This window comes from Leptodactylus fuscus, chromosome 3 (assembly GCF_031893055.1).
Source record: "Leptodactylus fuscus isolate aLepFus1 chromosome 3, aLepFus1.hap2, whole genome shotgun sequence".
Classification (NCBI taxonomy): domain Eukaryota; kingdom Metazoa; phylum Chordata; class Amphibia; order Anura; family Leptodactylidae; genus Leptodactylus; species Leptodactylus fuscus.
The window spans coordinates 165,098,068-165,115,982 of NC_134267.1; the positions used below are offsets into that span (position 1 = coordinate 165,098,068).

Genomic DNA, 17,915 nt, shown 5'->3' on the forward strand with positions numbered 1-17,915 from the left:
GGAGTCTGAGTTGGAGTCAGTGGTTTGTCCAAATGACTTAACAGCCCTGGTCCTCTCACCCTGTGATCAGACACAGACTGCTCTCTTAAAGGGTTAATCTGAAATTAGAAGACGTGGCTCTTTTTCTGACATGGCCATGCAGCAGCTCAATCCAAACCAATACATTTGAATAGGACTTGGCTGTAGCATTGCCATGTGACCAATGGGCATGATGTCAGAAAGCGGCCCCTTTAAATACACCTTATATTTTAAACTATTGAAATTTGGAGCCTCAACAGCAAACACATAGTTATCACTGGGTCAGTGGTTTCCTTTGGCACCAAAGCGACCAAAATGTTTCTTCTTTTTTTTTTTTATTGTGCTGAACATGAATGGCTCCTAAAAAATTCGATTTAGAAAATCCACATTGGCAAGTAATTTTCCCTTTAATCCAACATTCAGCAGAAATAGTTATTTCAAACTTGGAGAAATTGGTTTTCTCTTAATGTCTGGCTGACAAGGATTAAGCGAAACAGAACTTATCAGTCTTGTGCTGTGGCTTTTCATTCTCGGTGGACATTATCTGTATTCTGCACTTCATAGTTTGCCTCCTCTAGTCAGTAGATATAAATATTTATAACTGTTTATTTAGTGCTTTGATAAAATTCCATACCGCGCCTGCATTTTAAATCAGAAGCCAGCACTGAGAAAAGCCGCCGTTAATCTCACAAAGCTAAGTAGGGAAATTACAGAATCACTCCATCAAATTTCAATCTCGCTAACCTACAGTATCTCGTATATCACAATGAAATAAAGTCAAAACTGAGATGAACTTTTTCCTACTAGGAACAGAATTGATTTTTAATGTATTTATTCAGATATTGTTGTAAATTAGTTTCGCTACAGAAACCCTGATCAGAGAGGAAACATGAATTAGGCAACGTCAAGTAAAGAGGATCATCAAAATGATTAACTGGGTTATATCTATAGCGGAGGGAAAAGAGAACGATATATGAGCCATAGGATGGAGAGAAGATTACAATTGTATACACTGTAGACAATACACATATTAACAATGCAAAGGATTGTACAGAATAAAACTTTATTAATGTTCCCTGTAAACAAAAAATATTTAATATTGGACAGACTTCTTTCACTTTTCTAAAGCTTCCCATTTATTTTTATTTATATAGTTTATTTTACTTCTATATTGAGCACACATATTGTTCAGGGCTGTACAAAGTACTTATTACAGCCACGTTTGGATTTAGAAAAGTCCAGTTCAATCGTAAACCATACCAGCCAACTCTCACATTATACACGTATAAACCCCTTTAAGGAAGTGTCATCTGAAGATTAGGCTACATTCACACTACCATAATGAAAAGTTAGTTATGAACCATCATAATATCAAAGTAATGAACGGAAAACCCCAAAGAATGACTGATGCAGACGGATCACTCACCATCTGCATCTGTCTCCATTCACTGCAATGTTAAAAACAAGGTGGAAGCTTTCTGCCATCTTGATTGCTCACTTTTTTAAGGTTTCCGTCAGTTGCTCCGATTCTACAATGGATCAGAATGACAGCAGAGTGACTGTAGTCTTACTGGTACTTAGGGGAGAGCCGTGTAACATTTTATCTTTGCTACAATGGAAACTAGCTCTCCATGCAATAAGCCAGACTATGTTCATTATGTGAGCAAGTCGGCCATATCTGCTGAAAAAGTTCCTGGCACATATGGCAAACATAGTCACAAGCAGCCATTCACAAAATGGAGGGCCAAAAAGCGCCCTTTCAACCTCTATCAGGGAATGTGTCTGCATTTCTTATTAACTAATTTGGAAAGCACAGAATGTAGCTTACTGTACAACTGGCCACTACATAAAAAGGGACACTATGTAACATACTTTTTATTTTTTTACAATTGCAGCCAAAAGTGGGAGGTATACATTAGGAAATCCTTCAAGGAAAATGTGAACAGGGCCTTGCTGGTAAGTCTGGGTTGATATAAAGCAGAGAATTAGAGAAAAGAAGCTGCAGTTTAAAGTACAAGGGACAACCTGAGCAACTATCTGTGGCTCTGATGAGATGGCAGGAGGATTTCCAACCTCTGATTCACAATAGGCAAAGTAGTATAAAAAAAAAACCACACACACACAACAGAGCAAGCAACACAAATAAATAAGAAGCCGGTTAAGCAAGTAACTAACCTAATAATAATTAGTCCACCACTACCATGGCCTACAAATTAGATTTATTACATGGTTTTTGCTGTGATAAGTAGATGCATTTTATTTTTTTTTATTTATTAAGGTTAGCAAATCTTCCCAGAAGTCAACAGGGTGTTCCAATAAAAACAAGAAAGGGTTTGAAGCAAAACAAAACACCACTTGATCTGGACAATGTGCACAGAACTGAGAAATTGATCAAAGCCAACCAAATATTTGCGCTAAAGATCTGGATATTGTATATCTTCAGACACTAGAGTAAAAGCTTTTGCATTGGTAAACTGGTCTGCTATGCTGCTACCTGTTTATTACACATCTTTCAATGTCCTAAAGAGGATCCATCGGATATTATCATATCTGACCTGCACTATAATAATAGGGTTTCATTATTTAACCGACAGTACTTTTTTTTTTCTATCTTACACTAGCATACTATATTTATACATATAGTGAGCACAGGTTGCCCTGATAATATTCATAGCATCTTCATGATTGGAGTCTATATTGCTCAGAATATAACCAGCCATACTACTAAGGCTATGTTCACTGCAGATTCCCCCGAAAATCAGTAGAGAGAGAAGTCCTGCATGGCCATTTTTATACTGAAACCTGATGGACACCCAGTGGGCTCCATTATAGTCTGAGTTATCTTCAGATGTCTGTGGCTAACTGCTGTTTTAGTGGACAAGCGTTCCGTGGTTTGGGCCCCCCAGCAGATCTGAACGACAGAGAGCCCAACACAATTGTGAACCTAGCCTCAGTCATGTAAATAATATGCTGTTTTCTGATTAACCTGAACTGCAGTATTATGGAGAGCCACCTATATACAGAATTAAAACAGCGTGGAAGAAATACATCCAATATCATTATGTTGCCCTACCTTGGTAGATAAACTTCAACTTTTTGCCGTTTCACAGAATTAGCCCACTCATCAATCAGTGACGCTTTTACCAGAGGCTCGAGGGTTGCCAAAGGAACCTCCTGTCTGGAAAGGAGGAGCATAAGACTCAGCTCATCTCCCTCATACAGCATCTCTAGGACTTGATAGACTCCACCAGCCTCATTGGATCCATCAGTAAATTCTCCTGCAAAACAAATGTACAAAATAGGAGATTTGAGATAGCAGCACCTTAAACATCAGCAAGGAACCAGTCAGGAGAATTTTGGACATTAAATCACGAGCATGTCCTTATGAACAATGTCCAAAAATGTCTATACTCCCTGAGGATATTTAATAAAATGCCCTATTAATTATTGATAGCTGTACTCATGGTACATGCGCCTATGCTCCACTTCAGGAGCACCAGACAAGAGTCCATAAAGAACACCGGACTCTCTCAATAAGTACTGGGCGTCTTATTAAATAACCCAGCAAAGACACTCATCCTGAGATTTCTGAAGACACAGCACTATCAGCCACCCCGTGTAGAGAACTACTGCCACAGCCCAATACCCTGCACAGCCATTTGGCTGGTAGAGTCTATAAATCTATCACTATAGAAGCTACAAAGGGCCCCAATAAATATGACATCACAGTTCCACATGTTGTACACCATTTCAAGACATACCTGTACATATATGCAGGGGCAAGTTATTGCTTTACATTTCTCACTGAGCAGTGTTCTGAATAATACAACTGGTCTGTGACTAAAATACACAACTTTTATCATTATATTGCAAGCAGTCGGTGGTTATATGCTCTTTGTATGCCATCAGGAAGTGGAAGAGTATCAGAAACAGCAGAAGTCTCAGTATAGTTACACAGGAAATATCAAACTAGTTTTAGAATCTAATCTGAACTGAAGATATCCAAATTAAAAGTTGTTGTTCTGCAAAAAGCAGATACTGCACCACAAACAGTCTATGGTGGTTCCCCACAATAACATCCCATGATATACGTCTAGAAACAGACTAATATTACAAGTGTTCAATGCAAAACAGATGAAAAAGCGTGGGTGTGTGATAGAGATAAGCATATCAAATATTGATATTGATATGCTTAATATTACAAGTGGTTTTCTAACCCATCAGCCAGGACAACCATATTAAAATGTAATTCTAAAATGATTTCTGGCTACAGATATTTGACAGACCACTGTTCCACTGTTAAATCTAGGCTGACGCTAGGTTCACACTAGCGTTCAGGTCTCCGTTCTCAGCTTTCCTTCTTCTGCCGGCAGAAGACGGAAAGCTGTCAGACCAGGTCCAGCCGTGAGCGGCGGTGAGCGTTTTATGCTCTCCGCCGCGAAACCGTTTTTTTTAAAACCGGACACAGAGTACTGCATTGTCCGACTCTGTGTCCGATTTTAAAATAACGGTTTCGCGGCGGAGAGCATAAAACGCTCACCGCCGCTCACGGCGGGACATCTTTCAATCCCATTCAAATGAATGGGTATGAAAGAGTCCTGCAGGTTTCCATATCCTGCTCAGTTTTGTGCAAGAAACGGAAACCTGCAGAACGGAGACCCCGGGCGCAGATGTGAATGAGCCCTTAATGGGGTTTTTGGTCAAATAACCCATTAGAGAATTCTGTTCCCAACCCACATCTAGCAATTCAGAAAATATCAACTTTCTCTTTGAGGAAGAGAAAACTTGTGCATTACAGGCAGTTCTCCAGTTTCAATGGAATCAATTTTTTTATTTTTTTTTGGGGGGGGGGGGGGGGAGATGGCCCTTCTAAGGGAAAGTTCACACAGAGTTTTTTGATCAGGGTTTTGGCATTGTCAAAACCAAACCAGAATACGTGAGGAGTTTCCTGATCCGTTTCCTCTTGGGATGTGGTCATGAATGATATTTAAAAAAAAAAAAAAACAAAAAAAAAAAAACAAAAAAAAAACACCTGGCGTTTCCTGATCAGGTTTTTGCCAAAAACACTTCAGGTTCTGCTTCAAGTTTCTGACCAAAAAACGTGAGCAGGAAAAACCAACTCACATTGACTTGCATTGAAGCCGTGAGCCAGAAAACGCTTAGGCTTCAAAAAAGAATGAACATCTCGCTTCTTTTATTGCCACTAGCGGAAAAAAATGCTAGCGGAAAAGTGTTTTGTATACTTTGAATGGTGAGGCGTTTTTTTGGTTCAGGGTTTGGAGGCGGATTTCTGCCAAAACCCTGACCAAAAAACTCTGTGTGAACTTAGCCTAACAAAAAGCAATTGTCCAATATAAAAAACAAAACCTTTTTAACAGCTGATCAGCAGAGGTGCCACAGTCAGACATAGGCTATCAATACTGTAATTCTGGAAAAGTACATTAAAAGGGGTATTCCCATTTCATAAGGTAGCTTATGTAAATTCAAGAGTTTTCCCAAACACATTGCTTTTGCAATGCTTCTTAGTTTGTCTGCTATGTGAAATTATTCTCCCCATTGTTTTTACACATGGTTGTCAAGGCACCCAGCCTGTTATCCTGTTATCTGATGCAGGTTGTAGGAAGAGACTCAGGTCAGCCAATTGCAGCTTTCTGATAAATACTCTGTTATCGCTCTATGTAAACACAAAGATACTATTGCGTTTACTTCAAGTCTGTTGCCAGCATAAAGCACATAAATGTTCTCCTACTCTGTGTATTATAATATACTTTTATTGTGTATATTATTCTTCATTTATATTACATTTTAGTAATCATAATAAATAATTTTTCATGGTAAAGACAATGTCTATATCTACTGATGTGTTTCATAGTTTCCGGTCCATCAGTCAAAACCGCCCACCAGCTTGTTGAAGAATACAGGAAGTAAGAAGAAGAGACAGCAGGCAAACTGCTGAGGCAGGGATATGGGAAACCCTTTAAACTGCATGGCTATACAAAAGAGTTTGATCTGTGTAACAGACAGCACAGTGCATTATTGGTAATGACATACGTCATCACATTGCACAGCAAATTCGCTCCACACAATTCCTTGTCTTTACTTGATTCATCCAAAAAATGTTTTGTAGCAATCACAAGACAGAGTATATGTATCACAGGTTGATAAATGTCAAGTTAAGGCACTCTTTCCTTACCATAGTAAAATTCTCCTTTCTGATACATCATTGGGATCTGTACTTCACTCTCATCATCTTTGGTAAAGGAAAAGGTTCTGGTATTTTCAGGTCTGAACTGCGATTTCCAGTTCCCCTTAAAATAGATGGCATTGACCAGAGCCAGCTTTGTTAATTCAGTGAAGTCTTCAGAGGAGAACAGATTCTGAATACGATCTGAGGAAACAAATCTATGTAAGCACATAGAAGAGAAGCGACGGGTGTTTCATTGCAGATTTCTCATGTCATTATTTGGAAATGATTGTACTGAACTATAATAATTTTATTGCACAAACCGCTACAAGAGCACATTTCCAGAAGGACGGAACATTAGTTGTAAGGGGTTTTCTGTTGTAAAATTTGCAAGGCTCTCTGTTTTGTAATATAGCCTTTAAAAACACATAGAAAAGGGATGCATCTTCACCCGAGGCAGGCGGTTAGCGGGAAGCTTATCTTAAGGTGTGGAGTTTTACTTGCCTGGTCTATAATGCAGACAAAGCAGATCAAAATGTGGATTGTGACCCCCTTGAAATGAGACAGCACTTCCTTCTTGATAAATAACTAGTTTTCTATAGTTGTGATATGGATTGGGTCAAAGAAATGGAGCAGAACATGTAAAATTAAGTTGATTCTCTCCCTCCCCCATGTCCCTAGTGTCACTGAACCGGTTCTCCCTCAATATCAATGTTATATGACACAAGACCAGTGATTGACTTCAGACATCACATGGCTACATAGCTATGTCACCGCTCCAGCCTTCTAAACACACATGCGGTAAGCGTCAGAGTGGAAGGAATAAACAAAGTGCTGCTTCTTATTTTACCACATTTCTTCCTCCTTGGAGAAATTTTTTAACATTTCAGAAAAACCCTTTTACAACCAAGATTTCATCCTCTCCAAAGGAGGTCTTGCATCAATTTCTTTCTAGTTTTACCATCTTTATTAATAGATTTCCACATTCAAAAACATTAAACGGGATCCTATGAAGTAGTTTATTTTACTTTATCTAACAGATGGATATGATAGATGCAGAGAAGCTGAGTGCTGCGATACATAGGCTGACATGATTTGGAGAAATAAGCTGAATACATCCTGAAAGGACTAATAGGAGACAAAGTGAGAGTGTTGCCTCCCCCCCCCCCCCCAACACACAGTGATTGACAGCTCCCCCTAATATCAGTGTGTGTGTGTACAAAGAAAGATGTCAGTCATGTGTGGTCAGAGTAAGCAGGACTCTTACTATGTCTCCTAAGAGTCCTGTTAGTATTACATGTGCCTTTACCCAGAAATCCTACTGAAATCACATCAACCTATATATAACAGAGCTTATCAGTGATCTATCTATCTATCTATCTATCTATCTATCTATCTATCTATCTATCTATCTATCTATCCATCCATCGATCTATCTATATGGACACAGAGTATAAATGACAAGTTACACTGAATCTCTCTATCAATCTATTGCAGCTTAACATAAAAATAGACACCATTTTGAAATAGCTTGGCTCCCTCTTCCAGGTTTCTACACTGGCAAAAGCATTGTTTGTCCTGTACATAATCTTCTTGTCCAATAACTTGTCATCTTCCCCTTTAAGTAGTTGAAGACGTGATGCTTAAGTATTGCCTCATTAAGATTTTCCTCAGCTGGCAAAGTATTTGAAACTTCTCTCGCCATTACAGCCGACGTGTAACATGGAATTTACTAGAGCTCAGCAGATTTCCTAGGTTATAGAATCTATTCACTGACCTGTATCTCCATCTCACAAGTGTCAAGAACCTCTTCCGCTGAGGAATTTAAATGACATTTCTGTCAAGCTGACAGATAAAAGTGTTAACCAATTCTCCACCAGTGTCTTATCTAAGAGACCAATGTGGCTGGAGACATAGTAATCCTATCCTGCAGGCTAGTCTCAAATCCCTTCTTATATCTAGAAGGCTGCCTGTTTGTGGTCTTGAAACTTCTGCAGATAACGTCAATGATCCAGAAATAAAATGTTTCAGAAGAGCAGCAGTTATGTAACACAGAAAAACGAGGCAACAATTTGTAAGAATAAAAGGAGAAGGGCTTTGGGTTGAAAAAGAAATTGTAGGTTTCTTATTCCACAAGTTGTCCTCTAAATGTCATAATTGGACATTTCTAAAGGGCTACTGACTGGCTGGCTGCAATGGTAATATGGGGCTCTAAGTTCCCACCACCATGCCAGGAGTTTCGGAAACAAACATGGCTCCACCATTTCCATAACTCCCATAGAAAGAGATAGGAATTACAGAAACAGCAAAGCTCACTGTCCACGCTGTTTCTATACCTCCTATTTCACTCTATGGACTGACAAACAGGATAGAACAGTCGGAGACAGTATTTCCATCTCAATGTTATGAGGTATTGGATTACCTCCTACTGATCTGGAAAAGCTGAAATCCAATATTCCGAACTTTTCTCGCCTGCTATTTATATTGTCAGCTGATGTTCCAAAATTGGAGTTTGGACAACTTTTTTTGTCTATGCATAGCCAGTTTAAAGAAGACCTGGCACCTGCATTATTCCTGAAGTAACAATACTAGTTTCAAACATAGTCCCAATGAATGCAGTTACCCTGCTCATGTTAAACCAGCTATTGACTAGTTTACATCATGTGGCCCAGGATACTAGTGTAAAAGAGAGAATGAGAAGCAAAACACAGCAAGCGAATATTGACCACTGGACATAAAATGGCTTAAATCATGTAATAATGAAAAAAGCCCAGAAGACTCAATAGAGGATGATAACATACTATTAGTGTGATTTTCCACCCACGCATTGATGTGATCTGCTACTGTTGATCCTTGACTGAAGTCTACATTTTCTACTTCTGCCTTGAAGTATTTTTTCATTAACTGGATGAACTTGTCACTGATATGAAATCCATTCTGTAAATATAGGGAGTTTGCAATGCTGAGCACATAATGTCTTTCTTGAGCTGTCATCATGCTGGAAAGATCTTTTAACAGAGAAAATTCTTCACCTTGGGAAAAAAAGAAACATAAATGAGCGTATATGAGAAGACACGATACAGCAACATTGGTAAATTAAACCCCAGTGGCAGCCTATACAGATAACACGTATTGAATGCCTTCCAAGGAACAGGAAAGTATATCGTAATACACTTACACTAAGCAAGGCCGCTTTACCAGGAGAGATAACTGTTCAACTAAGCCGAGCCCATCATGCCACTATATTATACAGAATATACTGTATTTTAAGACTTTAAGAAGATGATTTTTCAGCTACCCACATCAGTTTTGCAAATTTATGGTCTTATAAAACTAGGCATCAAAATACTATATTACACAATTTATAATAAAACTAGGTACCTAATATACAAATGTCTAAAAGCTACATATTGTTGTATTAAATGCTTTAAAAAAACAGCAACAAAAAAAACACACAACACACACACACAACCAAAATCTAACTTGTCATTAATCAGCAATTTACATTGATCGCGATTAATGGCGATTATTTAGGTCATGACCCTTAAAACATGCCCCTTTTACTTACTTTGCTCCTGGTCCTCTTCAGGCTTGCTAAAGAGGTGCAGGTCTTCGTCTTATTCCAGGCCCCTAAATAATGTCAGGGACCACTGAGGCCTATATTTGGCAATTATGAAGCAAAGATGCAAGTGTGACCAATGTTGCCACACTTGTGTCTTTGCATTACAATTACAAAACTTATTTCAGCACCCCAGAATAAGATGAAGACCAGAACCAGAGCCCATGGCTTCTAGTATTTATAGTCTGACCCTGATGTATAATAGCATTTCCAGCTCAGACATGTTTGGTGTAAATGAAACTGCAGGCAAAAGCTGGAAAATAACGTAATAACTAAACCAAAATAACGAATGTGCACAAAATCACATTGGTTATCTGGATTAACAGTGGTTTCAGGGTTTTTTTTTTTTCGATTGATTGTTCAGCCCTATTACTTATTTAAACCTGACACTGAGAATGCACAAGAATATGTAATGCACTTATCTCACTGGGACTCAAAGCAGAATACCCGGAGGAAACCCACGGAAACACGGGAAGAACATACATTTTTCATGCAGATGTTGCCTTTGGTTGTATTGAAACCTGGACCAGTGCTAACCACTGAGCCACTGTGTTGTTAACAAGAAGCTGAGCAAACTGATACAAGATAGGCTGAATCTTTTGCTACAAAACTATGTAATTTTTTTTTTATCTAAATCTCCACTTATTCTAGGTTTAGGAGTCCAGTGGGCAGTCTCAATGATTGATAGTGGCTTCAATGACTGATTAGGTTCCATATCTTGTACATCTATACAGTGGTCAGAAGTCTGGCTGCTTGTAGCTTCTACCAAATAGTACTTAGGAGCAAAATACATCATTTTATAATATATGTTCTACTCCATAGGATACTCCATCATACCTGTGGGGGCTGAAATCAACTAGAAATTAGTTTAAAGGGATCCTATCATTCAGACGACATTTTTTCTAAGTACCACTTAAGAAAGGCTATTCTTCTCCTACCTTTCGTTGTCTTCTTCGTGCTGCCGTTCGCCTACAATCCCAATTCTTGTCGGTATGTAAATTAGCTCTCTCGCAGCACTGGGGGCGGGCCCCAGCGCTCAGACAGCACTGGGAACGGCCCCAATGCTGCGAGAGAACTCTCTCAAGCGCCGCCTCCATCTTCGTCAGGAACGGCCTCTTCCTTCTCTTCTTTTGGCGGTGTCTACTTACATCTAGGCCTCTGGCCTCTGGCAGAGCAGACTACACATGCCCACAGGCCCTGAGAAAATGGCCGCTTACAATACTATGCAAGTGGCTATTTTCTCATGGCCTATGGGCATGTGCAGTCTGCTCTGCCCAAGGCCGGAGGCCTTAGAAGTTACAAGACACTGCCATAAGAAGAGGCTGAAGATGAAGCTACTGAAGAAGAGGAGGCGGCGTTGGAAAGAGTTCTCTCGCAGCATATGCTGCGAGAGAGCTAATTTACATACCGACAAGAACCGGGATTGTAGGCGAATGGTGGCACGGAGAAGACAACGAAAGGTAGGAGAAGAATAGCCTATAGGCTATTCTGACATGGTACTTAGAAAAAATGTCATCTCAATGATAGGATCCCTTTAAACATGGTATTCCCCTCTTAAAAAAACAAGTTAATATATAAATGGAAACAAATCTTTACATTAAGCAATTAAAGGAATTTTCTGGTCTGCAGACCAATTTTAATACTGATGATACACTGTGACACCCAGATGCCAAATCAATGAGCTACTCCAGGTTGCCTCTAGTGCTAAAATCTATCCAGGGGACCGAGCTGGTTGCCAAAGGCTCTGTCCCCTATACAGCAGCCATGCCGGAGCACTGCAGTTCTGCTCCTATTCTCTTGATTGGGAGCAGAACTGCAGTACTTTGGGATAGCCTCTAAACAGGAGACTGAGCTTCTATCTCCTCTCCCTGTATAGGTTCCAGTAGCAAAGGTCATCTGTCTGAAAATTGTCCTGGGGACCAGAAAACTCATTTAATACTCACAATTTTGGGAGTCTTTGTTTTATAAATTTCAGTGGACGACATACTTTTAATAGGGGTATTCCAATTGTTGCAGGATGCATATCTATCTAAACAACTCCTGTTTTTCAGCTCTTGTGAATGAAGAGGCATCTATGCATGCAAGGCTCCCTCCATTCTCTTCTATATTAGTTGGAAGAATAGCCAAGAACAGAAGTGAAAGGAGAGAGTCACGCCTGCATGGCCACATCTCTGGTCACAGTGACCACGAGGCGGAGGTTCTCAAAAAAGGTGCAGATGGAACACAGATCTGACAGACAAATCTTGAAGATATGTCATAAATGTCTGAGATGGGAACAACCCTTATTGACAATGATGTGACAGTACTGTGAAAGTATGTGTTACATAAAAGACAACCTAATTTTTCAGATTTCGACTATGTTTTCTATAAGTCACATTCACATACATTGCCCTTATAAAAACTGACACACAAGTGTGAAAGATATCACTCTACTCTAGAGCAAAAGCATTGTATGTACAGAGATAGATAGATAGATAGATAGATAGATAGATAGATAGATAGATAGATATGTGTGTGTGTGTGTGTGTGTGTGTGTGTGTGTGTGTGTGTGTGTGTGTGTGTCCAAGTCCAGTCAAGTCTCATTTGTGACTAGTCTATTTTAACCTTATTCCTAGGACAAAGGTGCAGAAGGACTAATAAAATACCAACTTTTATCACACTGTAAATATGGGAACAGATATAGTTATAAACTTTGTGTTGTTGTGCACGTACCGTTCTTGAGTTTGTCGTATCCCAGTGCATGCCGAATCTCTTTAAGACTGGCTCCCCGAGCACCTAATTCCACCATTCCTACTGCGATAGCAATGCTCAGGGGTGAGAATAAGATATTCTCATCTTCCTTTGTGGCTCTAAGTTCATGGTAGACTTTAACTGCGAACTCTGTGATGGTGTCATCATGGAGGCTCAGGCTTAGCACAGCTGCCTGCACAGCAAGGAGTGATAGAAAGCCAAAGAGATGCATGCTTGAAAAAATCCTACAAAGAATAAAGATGAGGGGTTACAGTGTATGAAAGATGAACACAAAATCACTCAAGTATTATAAAGCTTTTACTAGCAGAAGCTCTGAGAAAATATAAATGAAACAGACTTGTTATCCCAGAGCTGGACAAATCCCAGGAGCCAGGTACTGTATATAATGCGCTTAGATATTTGCTGCTGACTTACAACTTTTAGAATTATTTTCAACTGCAGTCTATAGAAATTTTTTTGACTACCAGTGAGGGGAAAAAAAAAACAACAACATTAAGCAAGGACAAATTTCATCAGGTCTATGTGAATAAACCACAAAAGGTAGAAGATCAAACCAAAGACAGAACTAGCTAAGTAATAGTCATTGCAGCTACAGAAAGTCTTTTTAGGTTCTATTCTTCATCGATAATAACTGGAACTCTTCAGAGTGCTGTAAAGTTTATGAGAATACCATGCATTTGTAGTAATATATGTCACACTAGCTGGTACCCGCGACTTCGTCTGCGGTGATTGTAGGAGTGGGTAAATACAGGCACGGGTAAGGTTTTCGTACTGTGTATAAGGTATGGGATATGAAATGTAACTTTGTATCTTGTTTTTTCTGTAATTCAGAGAATACGTGAGACTTTTGTGTTGAAGTTAATTTGTATTTGAGCTGCTATATATACGGTGTTCTGAGAAACTTTACATAGTGACTTTGGGACAGAAGTATTTGAAGTTAACCCCTTCCCGCCGATGGCATTTTTGTGATTTTGGTTTTTAGTTTTTGACTCCCCTCCTTCTAAACCACATAACTTTTTTATTTCTCCGCTCCCAGAGCCATATGAGGTCTTAATTTTTCTGGGACAAATTTTTCTTCATGATGCCACCATTATTTATTCTATATAATGTACTGGGAAGCAGGGAAAAAATTCTGAATGGGGTGGATTTGAAGAAAAAATGCATTTCTGCGAATTTCTTACGGGCTTTGGTTTTATGGCGTTCACTGTGCAGCCAAAATGACATGTCCCCTGTATTCTGTGTTTCGTTACGATTCCGGGGATACCAAATTTATATGGTTTTATTTACATTTTGACCCCTTAAAAAAATCCAAAACTATGTTAAAAAATTTTTTTTTGAAAAGTCGCCATATTCCGACAGCCGTAACTTTTTTATACGTCCGTGTACGGGGATGTATAGGGCGTGTTTTTTTGCGGGGTCGGGTGTACTTTATAGTTCTACCATTTTTGGGAAATGTTATTGCTTTGATCACTTTTTATTCAAATTTTTATCAGAATCAAAACAGTGAAAAAACGGCAGTTTGGCACTTTTGACCATTTTTCCCGCTACGGCGTTTACCGAACAGGAAAAATATTTGTATAGCTTTGTAGAGCAGGCGATTTCGGACGCGGGGATACCTAACATGTATGTGTTTCATAGTTTTTAACTACTTTTATATGTGTTCTAGGGAAAGGGGGGTGATTTGAATTTTTAATCCTTTTTATTTGTTTTTATATTTTTTTTAACTTTTTTTAAACGTTTTTTTTTTTACATTTATTAGACCCCCTAGGGGTATTGACATGGGTGGGCGGTGTCGCGGATTGTCAGAGCGGTGGGGGTCGGCAAACATGGCTGCTCCGGAGCGTTATAGAGCGCCTCCTGGAGTATCGTTAAGGTGAGGGGCAGAGTGGTAAAGTATATGTATATGTGATTGTGTGGGGTTAGGGGCGAGGCTGTAGAGGGCAATAGGAATTTTGTGGCTTGCTATGGTCCAAAGTGTGTGAGATTGCAGAGATGGAGGTGTGAGTTTGGGTTTTGTGGGGGTCCTGGCACAAACGTATGTGCGCTATTGTGACGAAAAGTAGCCTATTGCGCAATCGGGTGTATTAACTATGTTTGTGGAAAATTTCAGCCAAATCGGTCGAGCGGGTTTTGCGTGATTGAGGAACAAACATCCGAACATCCAAACTCACAAACCTACAAACTTTCACATTTATAATATTTATAGGATGAAAGCCTCTTGTCTAATGTATACAAATTTACAGCTATCAAAGTGCATTTACGTATCCATACCAGAAATGATGGCATAAACTGTAGCCTTGCAATACTTTACCATTGGTATAGTACAAGAGCTAAACTAAACTCTTAAAAGGGTTGTCCACCTAGAATGAAATTTTGCTTTTCATTGTGGAACCTTGGAACTAGTCTATGTAACCAACAAAACAGAGCCAGAGGCCTATTCCCAGGGATGTAGAGTCAGAAGTCATAGAGTCGGAATTGGGACCAATTTTGAGCGGCGTTGGAAAAATTTTACGGACTCCAGCTTCAAACTAAAATGAGTCACTTTTTTGCACCATTATTAATATTGTATAATTTATTAGATATGTTACATATTTACTTTCATAGGAATTCAGTCACTGGCTTTGCTGCTTCTGACTGAAATAGTTGGAGTCAGGCTGTCGTAACACAGAGGAGTTGCAGTCAGTAGTCTGTTGTATAAACACCACAGCCCCGCAATTCCATTACTCCTAGGTAGAATATTTAGGCCATTGGTCTGCTTTGAACACTAATTTTTTTTTCAAAGTAAAAGTTTTGTTTTTATCAGGACATCAAGTCAAGGGGATAGTGGAGTCAGCAAAATACAGAGGCTGGGACAAGCAGTAGCTCACCTTACCGTGGACTGCCAGAACAACTCCAAGATCTAGCTACAAGCTTTTTAACTGCAGCAAGTTTAATAGATGAAGGGTTGTGTCCGGGGATCATAAATAAGAGGAGAGCACAGCTACAAAAAGCATTTCTTGCTCTGCAGGACCCAACATACTTGTGTTTTACATAGAAGGCCCAATGTCCGTAGCGACATGTAGGGGACCAAAAAAAAAAAAAATATGGAACAGTACCACAAATTGCTCAGTTTCCAAACAGAGCATCTGCAAGGTGCTAGCTGTCAGAACCTGGCACATCTAATATTGAAAATTTAGAAACTGGATAATACATGATAAGACATACAACGCACAAGTAAATACACAAAACAGTTATACAAGCCAATCTTCAGAAGGGACCTAAGGCTTCCATCACCTCACATATCCTATATTCTGAGCAATCTCCAACAAGTTGTTCAACATAAATGCTCATGACTGTCCTGTAGTGTGTGCAGCTGGTCACCACTGTGCAGAATGTCATGTACAATACCATATTGATAGAGGAAGAAGGCAATTGGTTGCTAGCCAACTAGATAAGAAACATGTGGCGCTGTAAGAAGGAGGAACCGGATCCCTGATAAGTATACATAAAGGTATTACAGACGGACTGCCTATAATCCTGACGTCTAATGACAGTTCCTCATATACAGTAGTTTCCACTCTACTCCTGATAAACTCTCCTGACATTTTAGTGAATGCCACTGTTGGCCAAAGGTTTTGTGAAAGAAGCAGAAACCTCCTTATAAATAGCGAATAAAGTGATGACAAAGCGTAGTTTGTTTTAGCCTCTGATCAACTTTACCAAAACTTCACACTACAATGACTGGAAAATGTGACGCCGCAGATCAAATTTTCGTTGTTATCTGTTGTTAACATCTGGGATGACCAGCTGTGGCAAAAACAAAAAAAATGTCTGACTGTTGGAAGATAGTGGGAAATGTTTTCATCGGCCTGTGTCTATGCCTTACGGCCAGTGCTGTGCAGATGGAGAAGCTGATGTGCTGCCAAGCAGTACATGAGAAGTGATTAGCATATATAAGGGTCTGCAGGGTATAGCTGCCACCTCAGACTACAGGAGCTCTACTATTGGGTATAGTCTTTTGAAAATTCACTCTAAGAGCTCTATAAACAGGAAGGTAATGTGGAATTTTAACATCTTCATGTCTTCCAGTGTCTGGCTAGAGTTATCACATCATAGCTGGCTGTTTACACCCGCTACAATAAAGGTTGGGTACACACAATATCCACCACTGTAACTCACAATCGCCATCCATAAGCATCACGAACTTTTACGTCCTGGACAATTGTAATCATTCCATTTCGTCTGCCCTCGGACTGACACAGCAGATGGTGCCATTTCATACTTATATGTGTGTCTTAGCAAACATTTTTAGAAAATAATCTTGTATGTGCCAGCCTTAGTGCCCGGCAGATTAGTACTTCATTATTCTTTATTTGTCTATAGAATTTTGTTCTGTTTACTCTGTGAAAAGCTAACAGTCTCCCGCTAGAAGTAATCGCTGAGAACAAAAGATAAGTGAACCGCCTGCGCTAAATGTATAGGATTATTTACCAGGGGGCATTCAACGTGTACATTACACTTAGTAGATAAACACAGAATCCAAAAGGAAAATGACATGAAACGAGTTCTCCTCTTGAAGAGCAGTTCCTCTAAATATGATTTCTTTTATCACATTGTTAAAATTTCTATTCTTTATCTGTAAGAGAGAAAGATTTGTAACAACCTCGGTGGTAAACACTGCCGCTCCCATAGGGGATGGCGATCTCAGACTTTGTGCTAGAAAATCTAAATGGTGTATTAGTCTTCGTAAATACCAAGCACCAATACTTCTAAATAACTCAGCAGATTTGCCTTTTGGGATCCTAGAAAAGCTAAATGATAGACAATAAGGCCACTACTGAGGGTTACACTGTAAAGGGTGCATTCACACGATGTCTTTTGGCACGTAATTTGGCACGTAGACGTCGCAGGAGATTTGCGGACCGTATACGCTCCCATAGATTTCAATGGCAGCCGGGACCGTATACGCGGCGCTATTAAGCGGCCGTGATTTTGCGGCGGCCGCAAAATAGCGCCGTGTATACGGTAATCAATAGGAGCGTATACGGTATCAATGGGAGCGTATATGGCCCGCAAAAGCTCTCGCCAGCGCCGCACCTCCCATGAGGCAACCTGAAGCGACCGCTTCAGGCGGCGCTATGCCAGGGCCCCAGGGAGGGCGGCATTTTTGCTTACCTAAGCCAGTCCAGGACAAGCTGGAGCCAAGGATTGGGAAGGCCGCTGGAGCAGCGCTGCTCCAGTGGCCTCCCCTCACACTCAGGCAGAGAGCAGGTCCTCTCCCTGCCTGCTCTCTGCCTGCGAACGCCGCTAATCTCCGCCCCTTCGCCCCACCCCCTCCGCTCCCTCCTCCCGGGGAGAGGCGGC

The 17,915-nt window shown here is 40.0% G+C and overlaps 1 protein-coding gene across 1 annotated transcript in view; it reads right to left on the reverse strand.

Moving 5' to 3' along the window:
* SERPINI1 (serpin family I member 1) overlaps window positions 1–17,915 on the reverse strand; it is a 36,854-nt gene that overhangs the window by 13,122 nt on the left and 5,817 nt on the right. Inside the window, exons 2-5 of the mRNA XM_075268717.1 lie at window positions 12,534–12,796; window positions 9,004–9,234; window positions 6,212–6,406; window positions 3,092–3,296 (exon numbers count right to left, since the gene is read on the reverse strand). Coding sequence (XP_075124818.1) covers window positions 3,092–3,296; window positions 6,212–6,406; window positions 9,004–9,234; window positions 12,534–12,796 — 894 coding nt within the window. The remainder of the gene's footprint in view (window positions 1–3,091; window positions 3,297–6,211; window positions 6,407–9,003; window positions 9,235–12,533; window positions 12,797–17,915) is intronic.